At 33.2% G+C, this 14715-nt stretch overlaps 1 protein-coding gene across 2 annotated transcripts in view; it reads left to right on the top strand.

Moving 5' to 3' along the window:
* Positions 1-13797, top strand: part of LOC149807413 (jouberin-like) — a 146889-nt gene extending 133092 nt beyond the window's left edge. The window contains exons 34-35 of one of the 2 annotated variants that reach the window (XM_089966508.1): positions 5495-5651; positions 12325-13797. In XM_089966508.1, the coding sequence (XP_089822634.1) occupies positions 5495-5627 (133 nt within the window). In that variant the 3' untranslated portion in view covers positions 5628-5651; positions 12325-13797. Of the gene's footprint in view, positions 1-5494 lie in introns of both variants that reach the window. The other variant, XM_089966517.1, reaches the window with a different exon arrangement.
* Positions 13798-14715: the final 918 nt, after the last annotated feature.

Raw genomic sequence — 14715 nt, 5'->3', positions numbered from 1 at the left:
GTGTCATCTGGATTTACTACTTTTTTGTTATTTTACATGTACTATTTGTCTGGGGAATTTATGGTAGCTCAGCCATGTTAGTGATATGAATATTTCATGTTTTCCCCCAAACTCCATTTCCACTGAATAAACCAGGTTAGAATTTACAATTGATTTGTAGGTAATCATGTAGCCTAATACCCATGGGCCAGCTCATGTATAATTCATGCAACTTGAATGTTAATTGCCAAAATGCCCAGCAATAAATTGCAAATGCCTGATGATTTCCACATGAATTCTTGTGAGGCTGATATTTCTTGAATAAAGGTTAATTTATTAGGTAACAAATCTAAAATATAATGGTAGAAGTTTTCATCAGCCATATCAAGTTTTCTCTCTTTCTCTCACAATGTGCATATCATGAAGGAACTTTTTTATATAATAAATGTCTCTTGTATTTTAAAATGCTTGAAAGAAGTAAACATTTATTCTACGATATAACTTTTATGCTAACACCTTGAGCATTTTTATGTAATGTATATACCATCCTTTATATTTAGTACCTTTTCATCTAAATCTTCATTAACATACACCATTTACATTCCCCATTGATCAGGAAGCTTTATATATTGCTCTTATCATCTTATCGTTTTGCTTTAAACTGTTTGATTCTATTATCGATGGTTGATAAGAAAACTTTTATCACTTTCAAATAATCCTACATATAATCTTTTATATATGCTAAATAGCTCAACAGTGATGGTGTGCCATAAAAATACAATCAATCATCATTCTCTCTCATACTGTTTCTCTTTGTGCTTTCTTTATCATAATTATTTCTTTTCTAAAGTCCAAGATTAATGAAATTGTCTATATAATTTCCTTTTTTATAGGTGGTGTAAATTTTATTGTCAACATCAGACAATTAATTGGTACAGAAAAAAACTGAAATTTAAATTATGTCTCAAGTTACTACAGACTTGGTAATGTTTGTACGTATGCTGAAAACAGTGCTCCTGTTACTGTTGGAAATAAACAACAATAAATATATTCTCAAAATCTCTTAAAACCTAAATGTTTGCCCTGTTTTATGCAGAAATGCTCATAATGCAGAGTTGGTATTGATTTCTGTTAAAATTAATTACACAGATACACATTTAGCACATCTAGGTGTAAGAGACAAGATACTAATAGATCTTTGAACATTTGGATTTCAAGACATTATTACCATGGTAGTAAAAAAAACTGACAATGTGCCAGCAGAGCCCTAACACCATGTCATTTCAATTAATGAATTTTACTCGAATTATGCTGCATATTATCAACCAATCATGACCTTCCCATCCCAAATATCCTGTTTTATGTTCACCCATTTCTAGACTGGTTCAAAGCTTTATGTGTAGTTAGTACCCGGGTAGTTAGTACCCGGAGTCCTGAAGAATTAATGCAACAAGACAACCAAGTGATACATTAGGGGTGAACATAAACTTTGTTTCATTATGAATTTTTTGACAGTAGCTTCTCGTGGGTCGGTGGTTCTTCTAGTATTATTGCATGCAAGCTTCTTGCTTAACTATCTGCTGCACACTCAAGTGAAGGCAATGCAGTGTTACAAACCATTACTGTTGGCACCTCCAAAAAGAGGTACCATATATACTCACTTATTGAGTCAAATTGCAAACAACACAGATCCTGATCTGCCATATCATAATGCACCTGCAGATTAGGGTCTATATTGTTTGTTCTACTGATTACCCCTAACAAACTGCACAGAACCCGATCTGAGAGTGCATTATGCAATTGTAGATATGGGTCTTTGTAGTTGGCAGTTGAACTCATAAGCAAGTAAAGATGGTATGTATTGTATAAGATAATACCTTTTTCCCTGTTTATGTTGTTAAGGGAGACAACCGGCATCATGTTAGAATATTGATTTAAAAGATGGCTGGTATTTAGCAAAATACACAAGAATTAAAAGTTGGCTGCTGATAATTGCAATGTGATTCATTAACAGAAACTTTTTATTTGGCATTAAATAAAAATCATGTTTTGGTCATCAATTTAAATTGCAGAAGCACACTGTACAATGTGACCATTATAGGCAGATGAATAAATTAAGGACTTTTTATTTAGCAGGTTATCATATTTACAGTAGCTGTGGTTGCTTTCTTTCCTTTTCAGTCTTTAAATCTCTATATAAGTCCTGATGCAGATGAAGTCACTCTCAGGAGTGTCCTCTTTTTTGAAAGTTCAAAATATGGTGAACCTTTAGTAACAGTTTATTGATTGTATTAGTAATTGCAATAATTATTGTAAATTTTATAGGTAATTACAGTAATTATTGTAAACTTCACTTTCTGTATCTTGAAATTTTCATTGCATTTTTAATTAACTGTAAACTCAACTTTCTTTAAATTTTTATCGCATTTTAACTACATACAATTTTATATAAATTATTACTACCCTATCCTAAATGTCAGAGTCAGCACTGTTGAGGAATTTGGTTTTATATTTTAAATGGAATTTAGATTTTACTCAGCCCAGGTGAATAGTTACAATTCTCAATTTGTGCAACCAGGTGGAAAATGACAAAAAAGCCACTTACAACATTAGCAGTGTCTCTGGGGTTTTCCAGCGTATCAGATATGCATAGATTAGCCAGGATCATTGCTGCATTACAGGTTGAAAGTTGAACTGTCATAAAATGGCTCCAATAATTGATAGCATTTTACCTGACTGGATAAATGGCTGGTACAAAGGGAGAGAAGTTGTGAAATATTTATGTCTGGAAGAAGTTGGATAATTTGACCTAGCATCTGGAAACCAGAAGGTTTTTTTTATTGGGGTTTGTGTGTGGATGAATCAGTATCCTTTGATGATTTATGTAACAAGTACTAATCTGTACAAAATTAGACATTTTCATCAGCAGACCAATTGTAGTTGAAATCCCCTTCCTATTCACCGTTCTAAATCGGAGACTTAATTGTTAAAAATTTCTTCCCATTTTTTTCAACAGAAATGTGTGGATTTATCATATCCAGCCTATCCAGATATATATGCATGATAGACTTTAAACACTGTGATATGATTAGGTTGTATGTAGACACAACATTTTGAAAATATCAATTCACCACTCAGTGGACAGAGCAGAAGTATGATTGCAGTTGAAATGGAAGGAAGGACAAACCTAATAATAGTAATAACAGTGCTTTATTGGTAAAGACAGACTGGCACTAAATTAAAATGTAAAACTTAGTTTATATAATATGTTTGACAACAGGATTGGATAGCAGGTTGAGAGCCACATAAATATCCTATTCATGGTTCCATGATTAAACTGACATAATATGAATTTCAAATAAGGGCTACAAGTTATTGATTAAAATAAATATTAGATAAGTTCATAAAAATAAACCTTGTACTTGAGAGATTATTCATAGAGAAATGTATTGGAACCCCAGTTGTTAGTAATAGGTTAAATATCAGACAAAAGAATGTCAGATGCTATTGTGAATTAAATCCCAAATAATTATAAAAGGTCTATTACAAGTACAGAAGTATAGAGCAGTCTGAACAAATTCCAGTGGTGTTCTGAATGAATTGTAACCTTCATTGTGCTGATGTACAAATAGCCTGGAATATTGTTGATGTGCCAGCGATTTTGATTTCATATATATATATATATATATATATATATATATATATATATATATATATATATATATTGGTCGAGGGTATGGAACTGACAAAGGCTTTGAGAGAAACACTTCCATAAATTCCAGTGGCTTTAGTTTTTCCTATTCCTACTTTTTCATCAGACACATTTTCCACACCTTTTCAAAATTGCCCAACTATTCCAACTTATTTTGAATTTATGCTGAAAATCAATTACACACTGCATGAACAGTCGTAGAAAAGCTAATTTATGTATGGCCATTGCGATTTGGAGCTGGGTGTTGGAGCCTTAGATGCCAGTTTTGGTCATTTCACCATGTATTTGGACCATATGATTTCAAATAAGCAAAGCAGAAACTATATATCGCAGTTAGTCAAAATTGATAAGGATACCTAGATTAAATTAATGTAATTACTAATAGGTACAAATATTTAATAAACTGCCAAAAGAACAAGGAATTTATTTTCTTTTAGTTTCTAAAATATCACTAAAATGACAACATTCAAAGCTTTTTAAAGGTATTTGTAGACAACCATGATAAATATGCTTGCAGAGATGTTTTCACACCATAGTGGTCATCTAATCAGACCTTAATGGTCACTAATATTAGAGCTGAGTAACCTCAACATTACAACTACATGTTTAAGGGGACAATTGGAAACTGAATACAAATCTTTTGGACTTGTACAGCTTTTGAGTAATATTTTGAAAACTGAAATAAATTTAAATTGCTAGTTCTACTAGCAGATGATTTAATATTTGCACACATTTGTAATGACAGTAATCAAAGCTGTTTTTTTGACAAATATATTAACCCTATTTGGTCATAATTTTCATGCCTTTTAAATAAAACAATGGAATTCTACTTTATTCCTCTTCTTTCACATAGGGTTGCTAGAAATGTATACATACATACATACATACATACATACATACATACATATATATATATATATATATATATATATATATATATATATATATATATATATATATATATATATATAAAATCAGGTTATTTTTGCAGTCCAAAATCTCATTCCAATATTGCAACACTATCCCTGTCTTTAAGTTTTACACTTCTGTCCATTTGAGATGAGATTCATCTTCATTATTTATTAATTACACTGTATACTTAACTTTAGATCAGATATTTATTATTGATGTTTAATGAATATGTTAATCATAAATAGAGTGAAAATAAAATTACAACAAAATAACCTCGTGTTCAGTGCTTTTTCACATTTGCTAACACTGTGTATGTATTATGGGGTGGGGTAACCAATTTTCCTGGATTTTACTTGATAAATAATGTAAATTTAAAACCTAATGAACAATGATTCAGCTTTTGGAAGAAGATTATTCATTTCTGCGGTTCAAATTTTTTAGTTCTGATGAACATGTCATTTTTTTCCAGAAATTAAAAAATGGTCTAAAAGAAAATTAAATTAGAGTATCTGTAGAGATGAATCACTTCATTATTGTGCAGTAAACTAAATCAAGAGTATTTTATAAACTGGGACCACTGCATTATTTTTAAGTCTTAAAATAAATCAAAATTATGTTATAAACATGGACTACAGCAGCAATTTAATCGTTTATTTAAAAAATATGGGCCACTGCATTATTTTTAAGTAATTTAATTCAGAGTATTATGATATAAACACAGATCACTTCATTATTTTTAAGAAATTTATTCTCGAGTATTACGATATAAACATGTACCACTGTATTATTTTTCAACAACTAATGAAAAGCATTTTAAGTCTGGACTGCTGCGTAATTGTCAAAACTAAAGATGTGTACAGTATTGTAACCAAGATGATATTTACTCTTTAGGCGCAGAAGAAAAAAAAGAGGCTCCCAAGAAGGTATTTTGAGCAGTGGCAGCTCAGAGGCTGGTCAGGGAAAACCACCGAGAAAGAAGGATCAAAGAGTCCGTATTGACAGTCAGTTGGAATCTCATGCATAAAATGTTTTCATATTTTACTGAAAGGTATTATAGAGTTTATTATTTCTCATTTGCATAAAGACTTCTGAATTAGTAATGATTGCCATCAGTAAGCTATTGATTTGTGAAAAGCTGCTAGTCAGAAACTTCTCTCCATTCCAGTTGAAACAATTTGTTGAAACTTGATCATGTTCCATCAAAAAGAAAGGAATAGAAGAAACTCATAGAAATGTAACATGTTGCACTGTAAATTAAAGCCATCTCAAATGAAGGAATGAAACTCTGTATACTTGTACATGATCATTAGGTTTGTTAAACTTCACGTTAGGGGTCCTATCTTTAAGGTCAAGGTCAAGGCTCAGTATGTGACTGTCCCTCACACACTAATTTCCACTCTATAAGTTTCAAGCCGTTTGAGATTAAGGAAGCAAACATAGTATACTTCTACACCACATTAGAAGGTGTGTTGTGTAACACATTGGGCAGACCCTATCTTGAAAGTCAAGGTCACAGCTTAATAGTTCCCACTGCACTTTCCTTTCTGCAAGGTAACTTTCAAGCCATTAAATATTAATGAATAAAACATTAAAAGATATGTGCATACCACATTTTGTGTCATTCAAGGTCAAGGTCATGACTCTATTTTAAATTTTCCTTCACACTTCCATTCCCCTGTATTGTTTCAGCTGCTTGAAATTAAGGGATGGAACTTGGTGTACTTGTACATCATCGTTTGGGGATCATATCTTTAAAGTTAAGGTTATGGCTTAATATTTTATGTCTTTTATCCATTTGGTCTTTAATAAAGAGATTAAGAGATAAAATTTGATTTATCTTTATATCATCATTAAAAGATGTATTGCATACCACATTTACCACAATTTTGGTTGTTAAAGTCAAAGGTCACTATTTTAAGTTTCCATCCTCTCCTTTCTGTAATTTAAGGGACATTTCTGAATAAGCCCTTTCTTATTAAGAGATGAAACTTGTATATTTTTTATATATCATTAGCAGATGTGTCACATACCACACTAGGGTTCTAATTTTTAAGAGCAAGGTCATGGGTTGATATTTTATGTTTTCCTTCATTGCCAGTTGGCAAAGCATCAGACTTATAATCCAAGGGTTGTGGGTTTAATATCCATCCAGGTCAGCCTAGGTTGGCTGCCCCATATCTTTGTGTCAGGTACTTAACTCTCATTTTCTCTGCATGATATAGCCATTAAAACAAAATATTTAAAACAAACAGAATCCTACTTTCTTTCTCCATTCTTTAATATTAGTCCCATTTAAAGTTATGGGATAAGGGATAAAACTTGGCATATACATTGTATATCTTATTGAGATCCTGTCTTTAAGGTCAAGGCCAGTATTTTATTTTTCAGTAATACTTTCCCATCTGCTTTGTAGCATACAGCCTTTTAAGATAAATGGATGCAATTTTCATTGTTTAACTAGATGTGTTGCATTCCATATTTGGGGTTCTAGTTGCTTTTGTCACTCATGCAGAAGTCACGTTTCATGTCAAGGTCACATATTAGTCAATTCCTATGCACTTTGACTCTAATACTGTTTGATATAGAGACATAAAACTTGCTTATGTCTACCCAATAACTCTACACTTCTATTATGGAGGTCCAGGCCATATTTCATTATTGTCTGTTTCTGGTGACCTCTCAGCTGTAGGAAAGAGACACATATTCACTAAATATGCCTGTTACATAATATTTTTAAAAACTGCTTTTAGAGTTTTAATAATTGCAACAACAGTTAAAAGTATATGATACCACATGAATTCTTTAGTAGAGTATGATATGTGATAAACTGGCAGCACAGGTTTTCTGTAGAAAACTGATGTGACTTCATTGATTCTACGATACTGAAAAAATTCACTCACAAACTTACACTTCTCTTTGTGCATTTTATAATGCAAGTCAATGATATTCAGCATGTGCAAATCTGATTAACTTTTAAATACTCATTTAGCTGTTATTTTATTGTGACAGGGTACTTTCCTCTTGTTTTCAATGTAATTCCCATTTCCTAAAGGTAGATTACCATTACCTGAAGGTAGATTACCAACTGAAAGTAGTGCAAAAAATACACATCAGTCTTTACATTTTCTTGTTGTAATTTTGGATTGTTTGGACCCTTAACTGTACAAAAACACCATTTTTTTTTTTAAAGCATACCCTTAATAAGCCTCAGACAATAAATTTTCATATATGCTTGGATATAATGCACATTCAGCTGTGAGCAATAATGCATCCACAGGCAAGTGTTTATGCCATTCCTTTTTCTAACTGATCCTGATTTTGACAAGGCATTATGTGGTAGCAGATCTTAAGGGCCATCCATTTAGTACATACGCATGGAGGGGGGGTAACCCAAATGCATACACTTGTGTATTGGTGGGGTCTACTGAAAATGTACATGCACATAAGAAATGGAGGAGGGGGTGAAACCTCAGTAATTTGTCTAATAAGTAATCTGTTCCACTGGTTCAGTCAGCATTTGAATTTTAGTGGACACTAGACAAACTTTTTGAAGTTACACAGCTTATTTCTTTGATGCAGCCAGACATTCAACGTCGGTTGATTATCTGTTTTATTAAACACCTTAATATTATTAATCCTTTATCATTTCTGCATGGATTAAATATAGGTCATTTTATAGAATTGGGGGGGTTGTGTCAAGTGTACTTACAAAGGGGGTGTGTGTAAAAAGTATGCATCTTTACAGGGAAGGGTCAAGCTTTGCTCGATTTTTGCATACATACTACATGTATATGGATGGCCCCTTACCTGGAAATCATTAAACTCTTAAGCCTCAGATTCTGTGTCACCCAGTCAAATAGGACTATTATGTAATGCCTCATTTGATTGACAGAAATTGAAAAGTCAGTCTCAGCACTTTCAATATCTCCAGGCCTGTATCTTTGCTATTTACCATATGGTTTACTGTTACAGTGTTAAATATTTTAATTTAGTAACAGAACATTCCATTTTACTTACAAATTGTACCAGTATTTGCTTTTTCAGTCACTGTGTTTCTTGTTATTATTATTATTATTATTTTTATTATAGCAACGACAGAAATATGTTAAATACATGTATTAGTTTCAGAGAAAACATCTTCAACTTCACCCCAAAAGGTTTACAAAGCTACTGTAAATGCTTGTTTATAAGTCTGACTGCAAACAACATATACCCTGGTTGCTCTTAGATCAGGGTCTATGTTGTTTGTTCTATTAATTACTTCTAACAAACTACATAGACCCAGATCTGCTTGTGCATTATGCAACAACAAATCTGGGTCTGTGCAGTTTGCAGCTGGACCTGACTTATAAGGGGCCATCCAATTAGTATGTACGCAAAAATCTAGCAAAGCTTGACTCCTCCCTGTACACATGCATAATTCTTTACACACACCCCCACCTGCTTATGTACGTTTGACACACACCCCAATTCTATAGAACAGCCTATATTTAATTTATGCAGAAACAATCAAGGATTACTAATATTAATGTGTTTAATAAAACAGGTAGTCCACCAACATTGAATGTCTGGCTGCATCAAAGAAATAAGCTGTGAAACTTAAAAATGTTTGACTAGTGTCTGCTAAAATTCAAACACCAACTGAACCAGTCGAGCAGGTTATGTATTAGATGAATTATTATCGAGGTTTCACACCCACCCGCCCAAGTTTCCTAAGTGTACATACATTCTCAGTAGACCCCCCCATCCATACACAAGCATATGCATTTAGGTTACACCTACTCCCCCTCCATGTGTATGTACTAAATGGACGGCCCCTAAGTGTTTAGATATAATGGGTAGCTACTCATTTATCATGTGTACTGGTAGGAAAGTAATGTGCCAGAATGTTGACTCAAACCGAATGATATTTAATTTATTTATGAATGACTGTACAGATGCTCAGATTACAACTAAACCAGTTATACACATTTATACATGAATAATTTCAGTGTTTGAAGAACAAGGAACATTTGAATTGTGTATTTCTTGTAGTTTGCTTAACATGACCACAGTTTCATATCACAAGTTGTTTAATGTATGTTTGTGCCAAAGATTTGTGCTTTGTTAGTGCTAAACATAATTAAATATTTTTTTTGTTTGTTAATCACATACTTGTAAAACGCTGATACTTTTATTCCTAGTTTTGCAGTGACACGAGGTATATCCATATAAGAGTCTGTGATATTTTGTTATATGTATGTGAATGTTATGTCAAAATTGTTTTTGTTTTCTTTAGGTCTTTTTGATGGTAAAATGTACATAATAGTAGTATCGCACTTATTCTTCATGTGTATCAATAGATTCTGGAGGGGAAAAAACTGCTGGGGTTGCAGTGTCAAATGGGAGTGCTAAGTCAAATATAATATTGTTACAAGCAAGGAAAAGTTTGCATCCAAAAGATGCTTACAGAAGATCTTTGCTCACATTAAACTGCATCTTATTACTTCATGAACAAATACATTGCAGAAGAAGTACATATCTTGATTGGTTCTGTTGTGCCTTTACCCATCCAATCATAGCTTCTTTTTTTTTAAACTTGTGTAATTGATTGGCCAAGAAAGAATCTCAAGCTGAAAGGCTCTATTATCTCTAGACCAAAAGTCCACGTTTTTTTTTAAATTGAGATATTGTGGATTTTTGGACAATATATGTATATCCAAACAACTTTATGTACATGGTGTAGTGCCTTAAAATATATCTATTAAGTCAAATGTAAAGTGAATCTTCAGGATCTTGACATTCTGCATGGTTCTAGGAAATATGAAAATTTTGATGGTAACACTCCCATAAAATGGACATTGTCAAAACCTCAAGTTATGGACAATTTATACAAATGGCCAGATTAAAGTGGGTTGATCAGTAGATAAACTGATTTATTTGGACTTGGGCTACAAAAGATTAAGGGGGGTGGAGGATGGGTATGTTTAGGGAAATCTCACTATATACTGATTGACATGTCCAAACTTTAGCCAAGCTTGCCGTTATGTTATAGTATTTTATTTATTTGTGTATAATGCACATCTGAGTGTAAACAGTAATGACCCATCAAATAAAGTGTAAACAGAGATCAGGATCCATGCCATTTTATTCCCCTTATAATTTTAAGTAGTCTTTACCAGAAAACTTAGTAAATCCAGTACATACATTATGTATCTATGTAACCATTGCTCATGTTGGATTCAGAAAAAAATTCATTTATAAGATCATACTTTTTACCTATATGTCATACAGTTATTGCCTTTAAATTTAATGTGTTACAACACATTAAATTAGTATAGTCAAAATTAAATGAGACAAATTCCTTTCACAACAATAAATCTATAATTTTGACAGAAATATGTTCTTAAATATAAATGTTAGTCATCTTTTAAAGGAAGAGTACCCAAGGTGAGTAAATCATGCTGGAATAAATTTTGTAAAAATTCTTTATAAATCCAGTATGGTGGAAGAGCCATAGTGGTTTTATTATCTGTGAGAATGAGGTATGGATAGTCTGAATTTGTGGTGAACAACATAGACCCACATCTGCTGATGAATAATGCACTGGTATATCTGGATCTGTTAAGGATCAAAACGGTATTTCTTCTGTTGGAATGGTGTTAATAGGGGGTACTTACATTTTTTTGATGAGGAGGATCTCACATTCATTGCTTGCCTCCATTCTAGAGGACTCTGTTTATCTATTATTAAATTTCACTCTAATGTTTCACTTTGGACATTTTTCCAAATACTTAAGACAACAAACAAGATATAGATTTTGATACATATTCAAGCTTACAATGCCAATGATTTGGCAGGAGTGTTTTTAGAGAGATGTTGTTGTTGTTGTTGTAGGGTTTAATGCCATTTTTCAGCACACGATAGGCTATACATGGCGGCGAGTATTAATGGTGGAGGAAGAACCCAGGAAATCCCCGGAAAAAACCACCGACCCACAAGAAGCTACTAGCAAGCTTTCTCACATACCCACATTGGCAGATTCGAAGACTCGAACTCACACAGACAGAAGTGAGATGGCAATGATCCGTAACGGAGAGCGCTTTAGACCACTCGGCCACTCGGGGCCCCTAGAGAGATATTATGTACCTTAAAAGACTACTTTGTCCAATGTTGATAAATCCCTTCATACCATATACTTGTCCCATGTTGATAAATCTCTTCATACCATTATACTTGTCTAATGTTGATAAATCTCTTCATACCATTAAACTTGTCCAATGTTGATAAATCTCTTCATACCATTATACCTGTCCAATATTGATAAATCTCTTCATACCATTATACTTGTCCAATGTTGATAAATCTCTTCATACCATTATATGTGTCCAATGTTGATAAATCTCATCACACCATTATACGTGTCCAATGTTGATAAATCTCTTCATACCATTTTAATTGTCTTAAAAGCATTTTTAGCTGTATTCTTAGTTGTGACTTTTTACCTCTTATGTGAACTGTTTATTTTTCATGGCATATATTTATTTTTAATTCATAATTTTAACAATTTGTTGTTAAAGGCAAAATTTTCTTTGTAAATTTCATTTGTTATGCAGATCATACTTTGTAGCAAATCAGATATATTTTAGGATCATTAAGTATAATCATTTTTGTGCTTAGGTTTCCAGTCCATTAAATTGTGTTTATATTGTATATAATATTTATTACTTTTGTATATTTAGCTCTTCCACTCATAGACCGGAATAGCTTACTGGATGGCCTGTTGTCCATAATCCAGCCATCGATTAGCACAAGTTTGTTATCACAACTCTTCCTAAACTACTCAGAGGATTGCCATGAAAATTTGCACACGCATTCATCTTAAGGTCTAGTTGATCCTAAATGGAAATGGTGCTGCTCAGACATTCAATATGGCCACCCCATAAGCCATCATGAAACTCTTGTTCTTTGCTACTTCACCAGAACAGATTGTCTTATTGACATGGGGTCTTCACCACTTGAACAGCCAATAGGGCCAAAACTTAAGCCGCATTTTCTACTCCTCCTGAGTATCAACATTGGGTTTCCAGAAAAGTCTTCTAATGATGTCTAGAAGGTCCTAAATGAAATAGTGCCAATCTGACATCCAATATGGCAGCCAACTTTAAAATGTTGTTACCACTGTTTCTAAATAGATAGTCATATCAGCCTGGAGTTTTCACCTAAAGACTTCATGTGATGTCTGGTTGATCCCAAATAAAAATGGTCATGCATAGTCATCTTTTAATGGCAACCACAAAAGCAGTCTATGGAAAAAGTTTTTATCACTAATCTACATGAATGGATTGTTGTATCAGCACTGGGTTTTCACTAAAAAAAACTTTATATGATGTTTGGTTTGTTCCTAAAGGAAAATGGTGCCAATCTGAAATCTAATATGACCACCACAGCAGCCATCCTCCAGAAGAGAAAGTGATATCAGCATGGGGTTTTCACCAAAAGAGTTCTTATGGTATCTAGTTGGTCTGAAATGAAAGTTGTATGGACGTAATCTCCAATATGGCTGACTGAGTGAATACCTTGTCACTACTGCTTCTAGACAGAAAGGAATATCAACACTGCATTTTCATCAGATGACCTCTTATGATGTCTAGATGATACTAAATGAAAGTGATGCTGGTCTGACATCCAATATGGCCACCATGGTGGCCATGTTGAAAATCTTGATACTGCTACTCCTCCTAAAAGTGAGGTCATATCAACATGGGGTTTTCACTCCCAAAACTAATTATAAAATTTAGTTGGTCCTGAATGAAAATGGTACTGATCAAACTTCAAATATGGCTGCCACATTGAACATATTGAAAACTGTGTCACTAATTCTCCTGAAAGGACTGTCATATCAACATAGGGTTCTCACCATAAGCCTTCTAATGGTGTCCACTTTGTCCAAAATGAAAATGGTGCAGATCTTACATTCAATATGGCTGCCACAGTGGCTGATTTGAAAATCTTGTCACTCAAGAATATTCAAGATGGTTCCAACATTCAGCAGTTGAACAGAATTCCTGGAAATTATTTTGGGCTAGTAAAGAATCTGTCCCTCTGAGGGACTCTTGTTAATGGAGGTTTTATTTATATGTACATGACTGTTAAGCTGTTTATTATGTAAATACATGTATTTCTACATGCTAATAAATTAGCTCTTTAATACATTTTTTTGTTTTATTTTTTCTTATTTACAGAAAATATGTAAGAACAAGATATGAATCTAACTCGAACACATACTGCACGATGAGAAAATAGATGTAATAGTTTAGATAATTAAATTGCAATCAATTGGAAATAGATTAAAATGTAGCAATATATGATTTTGAAGAGTGAAATAAAGTGAAGGAAACTGTTTACAAGTTTCATTGATACACAGGAAAAAATTGTCCTTGTAAAATCATATTGCGAAAGATCCAAGGAAAAAATGGAAACTTTTATCACAGGAGAACCTTATTACTGTCTCAACTACAATGATGAATTGTTCATGGATGACTTTGACCTTTTACCCCGTTAACTTCCACCTTTGACTTATCATAAATCTAGAAAGAAGCTGATGTGCGCAGAGTCTGATCAGGGCTCAAGTGATGCAAACAGTGAATTTATCTATGATAAAGAGAACAGCAACAAGATGCGCTTGGAAAACATATCTCTGTGTGAAATTAGTCGAAGATGATTCAACAAATAGATTGATATCCATATCAACAGCTGTATGACATCTCTTTGCTAATCTCCAACATGTCTAAATGCTTTTTCATTTTTCTTGGTGCGTAGCTACATACAGCAAAGAAGCCTACACATTTGTTATTATCCCTAAGACTAGTTTCTCAAAATCTCTACCCCGAACCTAAAGGGGTTTGATTGCAATTCATAAGCCAATGTGCAAACTTGGCTCAATTTATACTGCACTGCTCCAGTGGCCTAGTGGTTAGAATGTCTGCAGAAGGTCGCAGGTTCAAACTCTGGCTGAGTCATACCAAAGACTTATAAAAATGGTACTAAAAGCTGATTTGATTGGCACTCAGCATTAAAAAGTTCATGTTAGGACTGGTCAGCCTGGTGTCAGGATACTGTGACTGGGTGTG

The sequence above is a fragment of the Sinohyriopsis cumingii genome, chromosome 1 (assembly GCF_028554795.1).
Source record: "Sinohyriopsis cumingii isolate HCF-2022 chromosome 1, ASM2855479v2, whole genome shotgun sequence".
NCBI lineage: Eukaryota > Metazoa > Mollusca > Bivalvia > Unionida > Unionidae > Sinohyriopsis > Sinohyriopsis cumingii.
Note: the sequence above shows the minus strand (reverse complement) of the source record. Positions and strands in the feature narration are given on the sequence as shown.